The sequence below is a fragment of the Tachyglossus aculeatus genome, chromosome X1 (assembly GCF_015852505.1).
Source record: "Tachyglossus aculeatus isolate mTacAcu1 chromosome X1, mTacAcu1.pri, whole genome shotgun sequence".
NCBI lineage: Eukaryota > Metazoa > Chordata > Mammalia > Monotremata > Tachyglossidae > Tachyglossus > Tachyglossus aculeatus.
In genome coordinates, this window is record NC_052101.1 from 113590639 (window position 1) to 113608966 (window position 18328).

The window sequence follows — 18328 nt, forward strand, 5'->3', positions numbered from 1 at the left end:
TAGAGTAATAAATATGTACAAACATATATACATATGTACAGGTGCTGTGGGGAAGGGAAGGAGGTAAGATGGGGGGATGGAGAGGGGGACGAGGGGGAGAGGAAGGAAGGGGCTCAGTCTGGGAAGGCCTCCTGGAGGAGGTGAGCTCTCAGCAGAGCCTTGAAGGGAGGAAGAGAGCTAGCTTGGCGGATGGGCAGAGGGAGGGCATTCCAGGCCCGGGGGATGACGTGGGCCGGGGGTCGATGGAGGGACAGGCGAGAGCGAGGTACGGTGAGGAGATTAGCGGCGGAGGAGTGGAGGGTGCGGGCTGGGCAGTAGAAGGAGAGAAGGGAGGTGAGGTAGGAGGGGGCGAGGTGATGGAGAGCCTTGAAGCCCAGGGTGAGGAGTTTCTGCCTGATGCGCAGATTGATTGGTAGCCATTGGAGGTTTTTGAGGAGGGGAGTGATATGCCCAGAGCGTTTCTGGACAAAGATAATCCGGGCAGCAGCATGAAGTATGGACTGAAGTGGAGAGAGACACGAGGATGGGAGATCAGAGAGAAGGCTGGTGCAGTAGTCCAGACAGGATAGGATGAGAGCTTGAATGAGCAGGGTAGCAGTTTGGATGGAGAGGAAAGGGCGGATCTTGGCAATGTTGCGGAGCTGAGACCGGCAGGTTTTGGTGACGGCTTGGATGTGAGGGGTGAATGAGAGAGCGGAGTCGAGGATGACACCAAGTTTGCGGGCTTGTGAGACGGGAAGGATGGTAGTGCCGTCAACAGAGATGGGAAAGTCAGGGAGAGGACAAGGTTTGGGAGGGAAGACAAGGAGTTCAGTCTTCGACACGTTGAGCTTTAGGTGGCGGGCAGACATCCAGATGGAGATGTCCTGAAGGCAGGAGGAGATGCAAGCCTGGAGAGAAGGGGAGAGGCTACTCCGGCCACCTGTGCTTCTGACCCCATTCCCTCTCATCTTATGAAATCTCTCGCTCCATCCCTTCTCCCCTCCTTAACTTCCATCTTCAACCGCTCACTCTCCACTGGTTCCTTCCCCTCTGCCTTCAAACATGCCCATGTCTCTCCCATCCTAAAAAAACCCTCTCTTGACCCCACCTCACCTTCTAGTTATCGTCCCATATCCCTCCTACCATTCCTTTCCAAACTCCTTGAACGAGTTGTCTACACGCGCTGCCTAGAATTCCTCAACAACAACTCTCTCCTCGACCCCCTCCAGTCTGGCTTCCGTCCCCTTCATTCCATGGAAACTGCCCTCTCAAAGGTCACCAATGACCTCCTGCTTGCCAAATCCAACGGCTCATATTCTGTCCTAATCCTCCTCGACCTCTCAGCTGCCTTTGACACTGTGGACCACCCCCTTCTCCTCAACACGCTATCTGACCTTGGCTTCACAGACTCCGTCCTCTCCTGGTTCTCCTCTTATCTCTCCGGTCGTTCTTTCTCAGTCTCTTTTGCAGGCTCCTCCTCCCCCTCCCATCCTCTTACTGTGGGGGTTCCCCAAGGTTCAGTGCTTGGTCCCCTTCTGTTCTCAATCTACACTCACTCCCTTGGTGACCTCATTCGCTCCCACGGCTTCAACTATCATCTCTACGCTGATGACACCCAGATCTACGTCTCTGCCCCTGCTCTCTCCCCCTCCCTCCAGGCTCGCATCTCCTCCTGCCTTCAGGACATCTCCATCTGGATGTCCGCCCGCCACCTAAAGCTCAACATGTCGAAGACTGAGCTCCTTGTCTTCCCTCCCAAACCTTGCCCTCTCCCTGACTTTCCCATCTCTGTTGACGGCACTACCATCCTTCCCGTCTCACAAGCCCGCAACCTTGGTGTCATCCTCGACTCCGCTCTCTCATTCACCCCTCACATCCAAGCCGTCACCAAAACCTGCCGGTCTCAGCTCCGCAACATTGCCAAGATCCGCCCTTTCCTCTCCATCCAAACTGCTACCCTGCTCATTCAAGCTCTCATCCTATCCTGTCTGGACTACTGCACCAGCCTTCTCTCTGATCTCCCATCCTCGTGTCTCTCTCCACTTCAATCCATACTTCATGCTGCTGCCCGGATTATCTTTGTCCAGAAACGCTCTGGGCATATCACTCCCCTCCTCAAAAACCTCCAATGGCTACCAATCAATCTGCGCATCAGGCAGAAACTCCTCACCCTGGGCTTCAAGGCTCTCCATCACCTCGCCCCCTCCTACCTCACCTCCCTTCTCTCCTTCTACTGCCCAGCCCGCAACCTCCGCTCCTCCACCGCTAATCTCCTCACTGTACCTCGTTCTCGCCTGTCCCGCCGTCGACCCCCGGCCCACGTCATCCCCCGGGCCTGGAATGCCCTCCCTCTGCCCATCCGCCAAGCTAGCTCTCTTCCTCCCTTCAAGGCCCTGCTGAGAGCTCACCTCCTCCAGGAGGCCTTCCCAGACTGAGCCCCTTCCTTCCTCTCCCCCCTCGTCCCCCTCTCCATCCCCCCATCTTACCTCCTTCCCTTCCCCACAGCACCTGTATATATGTATATATGGTTGTACATATTTATTACTCTATTTATTTATTTATTTATTCATTTTACTTGTACATTTCTATCCTATTTATTTAATTTTGTTGGTATGTTTGGTTCTGTTCTCTGTCTCCCCCTTTTAGACTGTGAGCCCACTGTTGGGTAAGGACTGTCTCTATGTGTTGCCAATTTGTACTTCCCAAGCGCTTAGTACAGTGCTCTGCACATAGTAAGCGCTCAGTAAATACGATTGATTGATTGATTGATTGGGAGAGAGCAGGGGCAGAGATGTAGATCTGGGTGTCATCAGCGTAGAGATGATAGTTGAAGCCGTGGGAGCGAATGAGGTCACCAAGGGAGTGCGTGTAGATTGTCAGCTGTATGACTTTGGGCAAGTCACTTAACTTCTCTGTGCCTCGGTTCCCTCATCTGTAAAATGGAGATTAAGACTGTGAGCCCCACATGGGACAACTTGATTACCCTATATCCCCCCCAGCACTTGGGACAACTTGATTACCCTATATCCCCCCCAGCGCTTAGAACAGTGACCGGCACATAGTAAGCGCTTAACAAATACCATCATTATTATTATTATTATCCCCATTTTCCAGATGAGGTCACTGAGGCCCAGAGAAGTGAAGTGACTTGCCCAAGATCTCACAGCAGACAAGTGGCAGGGCCGGGACTGGAACCCATGACCTGGGGAGAGTACTGAGCTGTGAAGGATATGAGGAGGAGCTGGCTGATGGGCTAGGAGAGCTGATTCAGGAAAGGCTTCCTGGAGGAAGTGGCCTCCTTTAGTCTAGGAGGGAGACCAGAAAATAGGTTCTGAATGGGAAAGACAACTTGGACCAACACACAGAGGTGGGAGCCTTGTAGGGATTATGAGCTTGGCTGGATCCCATCCCTCTTGTAAAACGATCTGCCACCTGCTCCCCCATCCCTCCACCCCAGTGTTAAGTTGTTTGTGCACAGCCATCTCCCCTGGGGCAGGGGAGGGGATGGAGTTCATTAGCTGGTGCTTCCCCAGAAGATCTGCAGGGGCTCCCTGGGGGTCCTTTCCCAACTTCCCCCGCCCAAGCCTCCCACCTCCCCCCCAGCCAGTTCTCCCTCCTCCACGACCCAGAGATGCTGCTGCTCCCCTGAGAGGATCTGGATCCTCAGACCCTTGGGGTTTGAAAGAGACTGTGTTTCAAGAGCCTGTGCCCTCGGTGCCTTGGACTGGCCTACGTCATCCCCCTGGCCTGGAGTGCCCTCCCTCCCAACATCCACCAAGCTAGCTCTCTTCCTCCCTTCAAGGCCCTACTGAGAGCTCACCTCCTCCAGGAAGCCTTCCCAGACTGAGCCCCCTCCTTCCTCTCCCCCTCGTCCCCCTCTTCCATTCCCCCGTCTTACCTCCTTCCCTTCCCCACAGCACCTGTATATATGTATATATTGTACATATTTATTACTCTATTTTACTTGTACATATCTATTCTATTTTATTTTGTTAATATGTTTTGTTTTGTTCCCTCTTTCCCCCTTCTAGACTGTGAGCCCACTGTTGGGTAGGGACTGTCTCTATATGTTGCCAACTTGTACTTCCCAAGCGCTTAGTACAGTGCTCTGCACACAGTAAGCACTCAATAAATACGATTGATTGGGACAGTGTGGGTTCAGTCTCAGGATCTGAGAGCGGTAGGTAGGATGGGGAAGGGGTGGCTCTGATCTAATTATGACTTCGTTAAGCCTTTAACTATGTGCTACCGAGATACGAAATAGGTGCTGACCTCAAACTCGCAGTCTGGGCCACCACTTAAACTCTTCTCTGTGATCTCTAGCACTACTCTCCCAAGTGCTTAGTACAGTGCTCTGCACATAGTAAGCGCTCAATACCGTTGATTGATTGCTAAGCATCCATATAGCCCCTTGCCTCATGTATGCTCAGTTCTGGGAATAAAGCTCTCTAGCTATCTGCTCTCTAGCTACATAGGAGATTTTTCCCAATTAATTCTTCTCCCTAGGTCCCATCTGCCCAACTCCCATCTCAGCACATGGGTATGCACAATCTCCCATGGCTCTTTCGTACTTATCGATGTGGATAGGGCATGGGCCTGAGAGTCAAAGGACCTGGGTTCTAATTCCAACTCTGCCAATTGCCTGTTTAGTGACCTTGGACAAGTCACTTCTCCTCAACTGTCAAATGGGAATTAAATTCCTGTTGCCCCTTCTCTTTAGACTGTGAGCCCTGTGTGGGATAGGGGCTGTGTCCAACCTGATTAATTTGTTTCTACCCCAGCACTTAAAATAGTGTTTAACCCATAGTAAAGGGTTAACAAGTACCATAGCACGGGCTTGGGAGTCAGAGGTCTTGGGTTCTAATCCCGGCTCTGCCAACTGTCAGCTGTGTGACTTTGGGCAAGTCACTTAACTTCTCTGTGCCTCAATTCCCTCATCTGGAAAATGGGGATTAAAACTGTGAGCCCCACGTGGGACAACCTGATTACCTTGTATCCCCCCAGCGCTTAGAATGGTACTTGGCACATAGCGCTTAAATGCCATCATTCAGCTCTTAGAACAGTGCTTTGCACATAGTAAGTGCTTAATAAATGACATTATTATTATTACCTTAAGAAAACCTCACCGATTCCTCTATCTGACCAAAACCTCCTCACGTGCCTTCTCTCCCCACACCCCCTCCTCCCAAAATCTGCCCTGATCCCCCCACAGAGACCTCTGATCTTTTGACCCCCTTCCAGTTTTCTAAAGTCATCATGCCCCCTTTGGTCTCCATACCCAAACTACCTTCTCTGGACACACAAATTGACACCCTCTCAATTCCCTCATTCCCCTGTCCCTCCCACCAATCTCATACCACTAACCCGCTCCTGTTCACCAGCTGTGGAGTGCTGTTATGAGCCCTTCTAGACTGTGAGCCCATTGTTGGGTAGGGACTGTCTCTATATGTTGCCAACTTGTACCTCCCAAGCGCTTAGTAGTAATAATAATAATAATAATGGCATTTATTAAGTGCTTACTATGTGCAAAGCACTGTTCTAAGCGCTGGGGAGGCTACAAGGTGATCAGGTTATCCCACGGGGGGCTCACAGTCAATCCCCATTTTACAGATGAGGTATCAGGCACAGAGAAGTTAAGTGACTTGCCCAAAGTCACACAGCTGGCCATTGGTGGAGCCGGGATTTGAACCCATGACCACTGACTCCAAAGCCCGTGCTCTTTCCACTGAGCCACGCACTCAATAAATACGATTGAATGAATGAATGAATGCTGGTGGAAATCCAGACACCAAGCTGACCTCATCCATCTCCAACTTATCTTCACTTGTTTTAACTGCCCTCTCTGCTACCCAGCAAATATACTTCATTCATTCATTCATTCATTCATTCATTCAGTGGTATTTATTGAGTGCTTACTGTGTGCAGAGCACTGTACTAAGCGCTTGGGAAGTCCAAGTTGGCAACATATAGAGACGGTCCCTACCCGACAGCAGGCTCACAGCCTAGAAGGAAGGAAAGAGGTGCTGGGGTTGTCTGAATTCATTCAATACTTCTCAGTCCTTATTGATTTCTATGCCCACTGCCTGTGCCAGCTTTCTCATACTTTTCACTCCCTCCTCAAATCTCCTGGGCCCCCACCCCACAACTCCCTTTTTTTAATGGTATTTGTTAAGTGTCTCCTATGTGCCAGGCACTGTTCTGAGCACCAGGGTAGATACAAGTTAGGTTGGACACAGTCCCTGTCCCACATGGGGCTCACACTCTTAATCCCCATTTTACAGATGAAGTAACTGAGGCACAGAGAAGTGAAGTGATTTGTCCAAGGTCACTCAGCAGACATGTGGCAGAGCCGGGATTAGAACCCAGGTCCTTCTGACTCCCAGGCCCATGGTCTGTCCTCTAAACCGCGCTGCTTCTCAACTAAGTGCCAGGACAGATACAACAATCAGGTTGCACACAGTCCCTGTCCCACATGGGGCTCAATCTAAGTCCAAGGGAGGAGGATTCAATCTCCATTATGCAGAGGAGGTAGCTTAGACCCAGAGAAGTGACTTGCCCAAGGTCATACGGCTGACATGTGAAGGAGCTGGGATTAGAACCCAGGTCCTCTGACTCCCAGGCCCACTAACCCATGCTGCTTCCTTCTTGCCCCTAATGACCTGGCCTCATGCTTTATGGATAAAATTGAAACCATCAGGTGTGATCTTTCTAAAATCTCCCCTGCTCCTCTTCAGTCCCTCCCTCTTAAACTTTCCCATTTTTTCCAGCAGTATCTCAAGAGGAAATTTCCCACCTCAGCTAAAATTGTATCACTTCCACCAGGGCTTCTGACCCAATCCCTTCTCACCCTACCAAAATAATTGCCACCTCCCTTTTTCCTCCCTGGTGGCCATCTTCAACCACTCACTTTTCAATGGCTCCTTCCCCACTGCTTTCAAACATCCCCCATCCTAAAAAAATCCTCATTTGAGCCCACAGCTCCCTCTAGTTATCGCCCCATCTCTTTCTCACCGATCCTTTCCAAACTCCTTCCTCTCCTCCAAACTCTCTTCTAGACCCCCTGCAATCTGGCTTCTACCCTCTTCACTCCATGGAAACTGCCCTCTCTAAGGTCACCAATGACCTCCTCCTTGCCAAATTCAACAGCCTCTACGGCATCCTAATCCTCCTCAACCTTTCAACTGCCTTCGATGCTGGCGACCACCAACCTTCTCCTGGAAACATTATCCAACCTTGGCTTCACTGACACTGTGTCCCCTCCTGGATCTCCTCCTATCTCTCTCTGGCCGCTCCTTCTCAGCCTCTTTTGTGGGTTCCTCTGTCTCCCTCCCTCTAACTATGGGGATACCTCAAGACTGAATTTTGGGTCCCCTTCTATTCTCCATCTATGCCCACTCCCTTAGAGAACTCATTCACTCTTACGTCTTCAACTATCGTCTCTTCACAGATGATTCCCAGATCTACCCCTCTAGTCCTGACCTCACTCCCCTGCAGTCTCACATTTCCTCCTGCCTTCTGGGCATCTTTATTTGGATGTTCTGCTGACACCTCAAACTTTAAGTCCAAAACAGAACTCCTCTTCTTCCCACCCAAACCCTAACAGTGTGGCCTAGTAGATAAGGCATGGGCCTTACCACTTGCCTGTTGTGTGACCATGGGCAAGTCAGTTAACTTCTCTGTGCCTGTTTCCTCAACTGCAAAATGGGGATTCAATACGTCTTCTTCCTCCTACTTAGACAGTGAGCCGGGTGTGGGACAGGAACTGATCCAGCCTGATTAATTAATTCATTCAGTGGTATTTATTGAGTGCTTATTGTATGCGGAGCACTGTACTAAGGTCTTGGGAGAGTACAATACAACAATAAGCAGACACATTCCCTGTCCACAACCAGTTTACGGTCTAGAGGGGGAGACAGACATTAATGTAAATAAATGAATACATTACAGATATGTACATAAGTGCTGTGGGACTAGGCGGGGGGATGAATAAAGGGAGCAAATCAGGGTGATGCAGAAGGGAATGGGAGAACAGGAAACGGGGGCTTAGGGAAGGCTTCTTGGAGGAGATGTGCCTTCAATAAAGCTTTGAAGGAGGGGAGAGTAATTGTCAGATTTGAGGAGGGAGGGCGTTCCAGACTAGCGGCAGGATTTGGGTGAGGGGTTGGCGGCGAGATGGATGGGATCGAGGAAGAGAAATAGATTAATTTATATCTAGACCAGCATTTAGAACAGTGTTTGACACATAGTAAGTGCTTAACAAATACCATAAAAACAAAACCCCTGTCCTCCCGTGACTTTCCTATCACCGTAGATAGCATCGCCACCCTCATGTAACCTTGGCATTATTCTTGACTCATCTCCCTCATTTAACCTGCACATTTGTGAAATCCTGTCTGTTCTACCTTTACACCTTTAGCATCCATCCTTTCCTTTCCATCCAAACTGCTAGCAAACTAATCCAAGCATTCAATATTTTCCACCTTGATTACCACATCAACCTCTTTGCTGACCTCCCTGACTCCTGTCTCTCCCCTCTCCAGCCCATACTTCACTCTGCTGCCTGAATCATTTTTAGTCCATATCTCCTCACTCCTCAAAAATCTCTAGTACTTGCCCATCCACTTCTGCAGCAAACAGAAACTTTTTACCATTGGCTTTTAAACTGCTCAGTCAGCTCACTCACTCCCATCTGACCTTGCTGATCTACTACAACCCAACCCACACACTTCGTTACTCTGAAGCCAACCTACTTTCTGTACCTCAGTTCTGTCATCTTGCCGCCAACTCCATGCTCTCCCTCTGGCCCTATATTCCCTCCCCTTTCATATTTAACAGACCACCACTCTCCCCACCTCCAAAACCCTCCTAAAATCACATGTCCCTAATCCCTCATTTCCCGTACCCACCCTCCCCTCTGTGTCAACTGGGCCCTTGGCTCTGAACCCCTTAAGGACTTTGATACTCACCCCAACCCCACACTATACTTATGCACATATACAGCAGAAAATTCCATGTACAGACATTCCAGCAGAAAATCAAACTTGTTATTATGATAGTATTTAAATGCTTACTATGTGTGAAGCGCTGTTCTAAGATGGGCTAAGTTGTATACAGTCCCTCTCCCCCATGGGGCTCCACAGTCTGTCGGGGGGAGAACAGGTATTAAATCCCCATTTTACGGATGAGGAAACTGTGATACCGAGAAGTGAAGTGACTTGCCTGTGGTTACACATAGAGGGCAACTGGCAGAGTCAGGATTAGATGCTCTGCATACAGTAAGCGCTCAATAAATACGATTGAATGAATGAATGAACCCAGGTCATCTGACTCCCGGGCCCCAGGTTCTTTCCACTAGATCCCACTGCAGGTCCCGCAGATTTTACACCGTGCAGTGTAAAATCGGAAGATTTAACCACCCCTGTTCTAGACGCTGGTCTCGGTGGTCCTGGGACTGAGCAGAGAAACCTAAGGAAATTAATTCATTCAATCGTATTTATTGAGCGCTTACTGTGTGCAGAGTATTAAGTGCTTGGGAGAGTACAATGCAACAATAGACACATTCCCTGCCCACAGAGTGCTTGCAGTGGCGGGAGGGGGAGAGGAGACAGACATTAATAAAAATACATACAGCTATGAACATAATTGCTGTACAGGACAGGAAGGATGGCCGGTGCCTCCTACAGTGATGGGAAATCCCCATTTTAACCACATGCCCACGCACTTTTGCCTTTTGCAGGTACAGGCATTTGACCAGATTGCACATGTCCTACTGGTATAAAGGCGATCTGGCTCCTAAAATACCAAGAAGTCAGAAATGGGCTGCTGTTCTTTTTCTGGCCAGCAGAGGTCGAACTAGCGCCGCGTGAGAATGAGGCGCAGTCGCCGTAGCCGGAAGGACGTAAGAGGCGCGGCACGTAAGACCTAGAGGGCGGGGCGAGTGTGCCTCTCGCGATATCTGAGTGTGCGCGCGGCCGAGCGGTCTTTTCCGGAGCTCAGCCGGCAAGATGGTAGGTGTGGGTTGTGCTCTCTGGGGCGGCCGGGGTCGAATCCGAAGTCATCGGGTCTCAGGATGGCCCGGGCGCCTCGAGATATCGGGTTTTTGCTTTCGGCTCTTTTTCCCCACTGCATCTGGAGGCATCCGGAAAGGGGATGCGCCCGCCTGGGGCCCGTTCAGCGAGGAAGTGCTGGGCGGGCCGCGGGGGTGAAGTGGACGGGGAGAGAGGCCGGCCTTATGCCGCGGTGGAGTCCTCTGGCTGGGAGAAGGCACGATGCCCACCTGCCCCGATGGCGGGGACTTGGGGCGGCCGCGTGGGGGGCTAACTAGAGCGGGCCGTCTGTCGGGGGACGGGCCGGTGCCCGGCTCTCACCCTCGCCTTGATTGTTTCGCAGGCGGAAGTCGAGCAGAAGAAGAAGCGGACCTTTAGGAAGTTCACTTACCGGGGCGTGGATCTGGACCAGCTTCTGGATATGTCCTAGTAAGGGACCCCTCCTCCCCGTCCCCCGGGCAACGATGGCCGGGCTCCCAAGCCTTTCCCAAACGTTTCCCAAACCGGGGCCTCGCAGAGGCCGGGAGGGAGCCGCGGGGGAAAACCTGACGGCGTGGACCGTGCAGCCAGACGCTTAGCCCCGACCTAAGAAAGATGGCGGGATCCTCAGTCACCCAGCCTGGTGACTTCACTCGAACGCCCAAATCCGGGTCTCCCGGCTGCACCGTGCCCTCCACCCCCACGCCCCTCTGGGCGGTGGTGGTGGTGGGGTCGTAACGCCGATCCCTTCCTACTTATCCGCTCCCCAGCGAGCAACTGATGCAGCTGTACAGCGCCCGGCAGAGGCGACGGCTAAACAGAGGCCTGCGCCGCAAGCAGCACTCGCTCTTAAAACGCCTGCGCAAGGCAAAGAAGGAAGCGCCTCCCATGGAGAAACCCGAGGTGGTGAAGACCCACTTGCGGGACATGATCATCTTGCCCGAGATGGTGGGAAGCATGGTCGGCGTGTACAACGGCAAGACCTTCAACCAGGTGGAAATCAAGGTAAGCCGCGTCGGAGATCGGGTGGACCGGCTAGCCAGAGGGAGGGTCAGCTCCTTGGAGGCAACTGGAGCCAGTGGCCCACCGGCCTCTACTCCGGAACCGAAGCCGGCTGGACTCCCAGCCCCATTCGCCTCTGGGCTCCAACGAGACCCAAGCGCTCCCGGGGGGAGGGGCCTGAAAAGACCCCAAACTGGGTCTCCAGCAGTGTCGTTTTTAGTGGAAGGCCACGTGGGTTTGTGAGCCGGGAGAGTTGTTGGCGCGACGTAGCGATTCGGTGCCCACCGTGTGCAGAGCACTGCAATAAACACGTGGGAAAGCAGAAAGCACGATTCCTGCTTTTGGAGGGAAAGGCGGAAAAGGCCTTTTCCTGATAGTCCTCATTCCCGTTGACTCCGGTGCTTTTGAGCAGAAGGGCAAGATGTTTTAGATGAGATGAGGAAGCACCTTGATGTCCGGTGGGAGTCCAGCTTCTGATAACTGGCCTGTCCGTTTTTCGCAGCCTGAGATGATCGGTCACTACCTGGGCGAGTTTTCCATCACCTACAAGCCTGTCAAGCATGGCCGGCCCGGGATTGGAGCCACCCATTCTTCCCGCTTCATCCCTCTGAAATAAATGTCAACTGGAAAAGCCCTTCTGTAAATAAAGAGGCTCTTCCTATTCCGTGTCTGCCTCTGGTGTTGTACATGGGACCTGGGGCTACTGGGACAGGGGCGATAGATGATTTTCTGGGGGCGAGAGGCTTCGATCAACTGTAGTGAGCACTTAACTATATGCAGAGCACTGTACTAGGTGCTTGGGAGTGTATGATATAAGACATTCCCTGCCCACAGTGAGCTTACAGTCTAGACTTGGTGGAAGAATGAACACAGCCCCCTTTCCCTACACTCAAACAGCGCTTAAAATGCTAAGCAGGCAGTAAAGACCTAGTATTACCAATGGGTTGTAGACTTGGGGCTGAGAGGGCAAGAGGTGAGGATCTTTTTAGGCACTGGGCTAGAGACACCGTCTCTTCTTCATGAGTCACCGAGAGAGCAGGTCGAGATAAAAGGACCAAGGCGTGGAGAAGTCATTTGTCCACAGTAGTCTTATGGCAGGGGTGGGCTTAGAACCTAGGTCTCTTAACCCAGTCGGGTAATCAGTGGTTTTTTTTGAGGGCTTACTGTGTGCAGAGCACAGTACTGAGGACGGGAGAGTATTAATACATTGGAGGGGGTAGATGTGAATCCTGCCGTTAGAGCATGGAGTTGGAGGGGAGTGGATGCCAAAAATACGAATGGAGGAAGCAGCAGACTAAACACGCGGATAAGTACTGCAGGGGTGGGTTCTTAGGGGGTACAGACCCGTGGCTAGAAGTGCCTTGAGATGGTGGAGGAATGAGGTTAGGCAAGGCCACGCTCTTGCTAATAGACAATCTTGCCTTGCTCGGCTATGTAAGTTTGTGTAGACTATGTAACTGCTGAAGAGGCACTAGAGGTGGTATAAGCAGGAAAGTTTTATGAGAACCTTCTTGAAGAGATGAAAGTTTAAGCAACAAGCTAGCAAGCTGCTTGGCTGGAGGAAAGTTAAACATGACTAAGTCTCCACCCTCGAGTTGTCTCTAAGGGAAGCAGTGTGGCCTAGTGGAAAAATCGGGAATCAAAGGGCCTGGGTTTCTGGTCCTACTTGGGTGACCTTGGACAAGTTAAACTCCACCTTGGTCTCCTCATTTGTAAAATGGAGACTCAATACCTGTTCTTATTTATTCTGTGAGCCTCCTGTAGGACAGACTGCATCCAGCCTAGTTAACTATCCTAGGGCATAGAGCATGTTTGACACATAGTAAGCATTTAACAAGTTTCATTTGTGTTAACCTGATTGGGTTGGGGACCCTAGCCTTGAAACTAGTGGGAGAAGTGGGTGATAATGGTGATGGTGCTTCCTAGGTGCGGAGCACTGAACAAATGTTGGGGTAGATGGAAGTTAATTAGGTCAGACAATCCCTGTCCCACATGGGGCTCACAATCTTAAGCGGGAGGGAGAACCAGGTAATGAATCTTTTTAAATGGCATTTATTTAAACAGTGTGGCTTAGTGGAAAGAGCACGGGTTTAGGAGTCAGGACATTAGCTCATCTGTAAAATGGGGATTAAGACTGTGAGCCCTTTGTGGGACTACTGGATTACCTTGTATCTGCCCCAGGGCTAAGAACAGTGCTTGGCACATAGTAAGAGCTTAAGGCAGTGTACTAAGGTAAGTGCTGGAATAGATATAATAATAATGGTATTTGTTAAGCACTATGTGCAAAGCACTGTTCTAAGCGCTGCAGGGGATACAAGGTGATCAGGTTGTCCCGTGTGGGGCTCACAATCTTAATCCCTGTTTTACAGATGTGGTAACTGGCACAGATAAGTTAATGGACTTGCCCAAAGTCACACAGCTGACAGTTGGCAGAGCTGGGATTAGAACCCATGACCTCTGACTCCCAAGCCCAGGCTCTTTCCATTGAGCCACGTCAGATTGGACATGGTCCATGTCCCATGTGGGACTGTCTTAATAACTATGGATGAGGAAACGGAGCTAGAGAGAAGTTGCATTTATTGAGCACTTTGTACAGAGCATTGAGCTAAGTGCTTGGGAAAGTTCAGTATGACAGTTGGTAGTCCAATTCTCTACCCATGAGCTTACAGTTTAGAGAGGGAGACTCAGTATTAAACCCATAGGTACGCGCAGTGGGGCTGAGGGAGGAGTGAACAAAGGGGTGCAAATCCAAATGCAAGGGCGGTATGCGGATGGGAGGGAGAAGAGGAAATGAGAGCCTTAGGGACAGGCTCTTGGAGATGTGCTATAAGGCTTTGAAAGTGGGAACAGTGCTTGTCGGATATGAAGAGGGAGGGCATTCCAGGCCAGAGGCAGGATGTGAGCGAGGGGTTGGAGACTGATGTACAGTGAGTAGGTTGGCATTAGAGGTGTAAAGTGAGTGGGCTGGGTTGTAGTAGGAATTACAGGAGGTAAAGTGGGAGGGGGCAAAGTTTTGACTTTAAAGCCAATGCTAAGGAGATTCTGTTTGCTGTGGAGGTGGGTGGGCAGCCACTTGGAGGTTCTTGAGTGCAGAAACATGGACTGAACTGTTGCATAGGAAAATGACCTAGGCAGCAGAGTAAAGTATGGACTGGAGTGAAGAGAGTAAGGAGTTAGGGAGGTCAGCAAGGAAACTGATGCAGTAATCTAGGAGGGCAAGGTTAAGTGCTTGGATCAAAGTGGTAGCAGTTTGGTTGGAAAAAACAGATTTTAGCGAACATTGAATCGATGGAATTTGGTGACTGAATATGTTTGTGGGCTGAATCAGAGGGATGGGTTGATAATGCTGAGGTTATGGGCTTGAGACGGAGGATGGTGGTGTTACCTTCAGTGTGGGGAAAGTCAAGGGGAGGACAGGGTTTGGGTGGGAAGAGGAGTTCTGTTTTGGCCATGTTAAGTTTTGAGGTGCCAGTGGGACACCCAAGTAGAGGTATCCTGAAAGCAGGTGGAAATGTGAGAATGCAGAGGAGAAATCAGGGTTGGAGGGGTAGATTTAGTAGTCATCCTCATAGAGATGGTAGTTCATGAGAGTAGATAAGTTCTCCAGGGGAGTGGGTGTAGATGGAGAATAGAAGGGGACCCAGAACTGAGCCATAAGGGACTCCCACAGTTAGGGGGTGGGAGGCAGTGGAGAAGCCTGCAAAAGGGCTCCTCTAGACTGTAAGCGTGTGGGCAGGGAATGTATCTTGTTTATTGTTGTATTCATTCAGTTGTATTTTATTGAGCGCTTACTGTGCAGAGCACTGTACTAACCACTTGGGAAGTGCAATTCAGCAACAAATACAGATAATCCCTGCCCACAACGGGCTCACAGTCTAGATGGGGAAGACAGACATCAAAACAAGTAAATAGGTATCAGTAGCATCATAAATAAATAGAATTATAGTTATATACACATCATTAATAAAGATAGAATTATAAATATGTACATATATACACAAGTGCTGTGGGGGGGGGGGGTAGAGCAAGGGGAACGAGTTAGGCCGATGGGGAGGGGGAACAGAGGAAAAAGGTGGGGCTTAGTCCAGGAAGGCCTCCTGGAAGAGGTGAGCTTTCAGTAGGGCTTTTAAGGGGGGAAGTGTGCTAGTTTGGATTTGAGGAGGGAGGGCATTTCAGGCCAGAGGTAGGACATGGGCCAGGGATCGACAGCAGGACAGGTGAGAACGAGGCACAGTGAGAAGGTTAGCACCAGAGGAGCGGAGTGTGTGGGCTGGGATATAGATGGAGAGAAGGGAGGTTAGGTAGGAGGGGCAAGGAGATGGAGAGCTTTGAAGCCAATAATGAGTTTTTGGAGGAAGGGGGATGACGTTTCTGTAGAAAGATAATCTGGGCAGCAGAGTGAAGTATTGACTGAAGTGGGGAGAGACAAAAGGTAGGGAGATCGAAAAGGACACTGACGGCAGTAATCCAGTCGGGATAGGATGAGTGATTGTACTAATGTGGTAGCTGTTTGGATGGAGAGGAAAGGGCAGATCTTGGCGATGTATCATCCTCTCCCAAGTGCTTAGTACAGAGCTCTGCACACAGTAAGCCTTCAATAATACAATTGAATGAATGAAGGGTCGGCCAGAGAGATAGGAGAGCCAGGAAAGGATAGTGTTAAAGTGACTTGTCCAATGTCACACAGTAGGAGATGGGTAGTGGTAGGATTAGAACCCAGATCCCCCAACTCCCAGGCCTGGACTCTCAACTGAGGATATGCTGCTTTTCTGGGTTTCATAATAAGAGGGATCTTTGTGTGAGATTCATTATTTAAAAAGATTAGATCCATGAAGTGGGCCTCTGGGTGGTCCCTTGGAGACTGTTTGTTTCTGGACTAGGGGAGCCGGGGTACTCGTGGGGAGAGCTGTCCTCAGTTGAATGAGGCCCATGATTTGGAGTTGTTGCTTGGGAGGAGTGACGCATGAGGGAATAGTAGGCGACAGAGTCCACTGGTGGGGCCAGATTGAACCCTGAAGCCAAGGATTAGAGGGCAGGGCTGGATTTCGATAGGTCGTCCTCCGCAAATATAACTATTCAAAATCCAGCTGTTCTGGAATTGGTGCAGTGGGTCAGTTGACATTTCTCAGCTGGGGTCCTGTTAAGCTATCCAGGACATGTCTCACTTAATCACTTAGCTCCTTTTTGTTTAGTAAAGAAGCTTTGGGAGTTTCCATTCCCATGAGTTGCTGCTGGGCGAGGGGATGGCAGCAGTGGAAAAGGGTCATGGTTAAGAGAGAAAAGGAAGCTATGCTGGGCCTACTGAATGGTTCAGGCCCCCTCCACTGCCATCCCACTGAACCCTAGATGGGGGTTCAGAGGGCATCCTGGTGCTTAAGGAACCCCAGGGAGGAAGGTCACATGCCTAAAGTGGGTAACCTGTTTCCCCACCTATTCACTCGATTGTATTTATTGAGCATTTACTGTGGGCAGAGCAATGTACTAAGCGCTTGGGAGAGTACACTATAACAATAGACATATTCCTCGCCCACAATGAACTTAGTCTAGTAAGCCCTTGGTCACCATTGCTGGGCTCACTAGAGTGAGAAGAAATGACCAGGGGCTAAACTGGGCTGTGAAATGCCTTGGGTATACAAATAGATCATTCATTTCTGTTCCAGGAGTTGCAATAAGCATTCATTCAATCATATTTATTGAATGCTTACTGTGTGCAGAGCACTGTACTAAGCGCTTGGGAAGTACAAGTTGGCAACATATAGAGACGGTCCCTACCCAACAGCAGGCTCACAGTCTAGAAGAGTGGGCTCACAGTCTAGAAGTGTGCTGTGTGCTGTGTGAGCTTGGACAAATCACTTTTCCGTGCCTTAGTTGCCTCACCTGCAAAATAGGGAGTCAATACCTGTTCTCCCTCCTACTTAGACTATGCACCCCAAGTGGGACCTGACGATCTCTGTGCCAAGTACTGTTCTAAGAGCTAGGGTAGATGTTCATTCATTTATTCAATCGTATTTATTGAGCACTTACTGTGTGCAGAAAACTGTACTAAGTGCTTGGGAAGTACAAGTTGGCAACATATAGAGACGGTCCCTACCCAACAGCGGGCTCACAGTCTAGAAGGGGGAGACAGACAACAAAACAAAACATATAAACCAAATAAAATAAATAGAATAAATATGTACAAGTAAAATAGAGTAATAAATATGTACAAACATACATATATACAGGTGCTGTGGGGAGGGGAAGGAGGTAAGGTGGGGGGGGAGGGGGAGTAGGGGGAGAGGAAGGAGGGGGCTCAGTCTGGGAAGGCCTCCTGGAGGAGGTGAGCTCTCAGTAGGGCTTTGAAGGGAGGAAGAGAGCTAGCTTGGCAGATGTGCGGAGGGAGGGCATTCCAGGCCAGGGGGAGGGCGTGGGCCAGGGGTCGAAGGCAGGACAGGCAAGAACGAGGCACGGTGAGGAGATGAGCGGCAGAGGAGTGGAGGGTGCGGGCTGGGCTGTAGAAGGAGAGAAGAGTGGTGAGGAAGGAGGGGGCGAGGTGATGGAGAGCCTTGAAGTCGAGGGTGAGGAGTTTTTGCCTGATGCGTAGGTTGATTGGTAGCCACTGGAGATTTTTGAGGAGGGGAGTAACATGCCCAGAGCATTTCTGCACAAAGACAATCCAGGCAGCAGCGTGAAGTATGGATTGAAGTGGGGAGAGACAGGAGGATGGGAGATCGGAGAGAAGGCTGATGCAGTAATCCAGTCGGGATAGGATGAGAGATCTAACAAGTAGGGTAGCGGTTTGGATGGAGAGGAAAGGGCGGATCTTGGCGATGTTGCGGAGGTGAGACCAGCAGAATTTGGTGACGGATTGGATGTGAGGGGTGAATGAGAGAGCAGAGTCGAGGATGACACCAAGGTTGTGGGCTTGTGAGACGGGAAGGATGGTAGTGCCATCAACAGTGATGGGAAAGTCAGGGAGAGGGCAGGGTTTGGGAGGGAAGATAGACGTGAGGTAATCAGGTTGGACACAGTCCCTGTCCCACATGGGGCTCACACTCTTAATCCCCATTTTACAGATGAGGTAACTCGGGTCCTTCTGACTCCCAGGTCCGTGCTCTATCCACTAAAACATGACACCTTCACTGCCCACAAGGAGCTTACTGTCTACAGGGGGTGACAGACATTGAAATGAATTACAGATAGGGGAAATAGTAGAGCACGAAGATATGTACATAAGTGCAATGAGGCTGGGGGGAGTATTAATCAATCAATCGTATTTATTGAGCGCTTACTATGTGCAGAGCACTGTACTAAGCGCTTGGGAAGTACAAATTGGCAAC

General features: G+C 50.4%; 1 protein-coding gene across 1 annotated transcript; it reads left to right on the forward strand.

Moving 5' to 3' along the window:
* The first annotated feature begins 9916 nt into the window (after positions 1–9916).
* Positions 9917–11673, forward strand: RPS15 (ribosomal protein S15). Its single transcript, XM_038739831.1, has 4 exons — positions 9917–9989; positions 10372–10457; positions 10778–11012; positions 11512–11673. Exons 1-4 carry the CDS (start codon positions 9987–9989, stop codon positions 11623–11625), a joined length of 438 nt encoding a protein of 145 aa, XP_038595759.1. The 5' UTR covers positions 9917–9986; the 3' UTR covers positions 11626–11673.
* The last annotated feature ends 6655 nt before the right edge of the window (positions 11674–18328 follow it).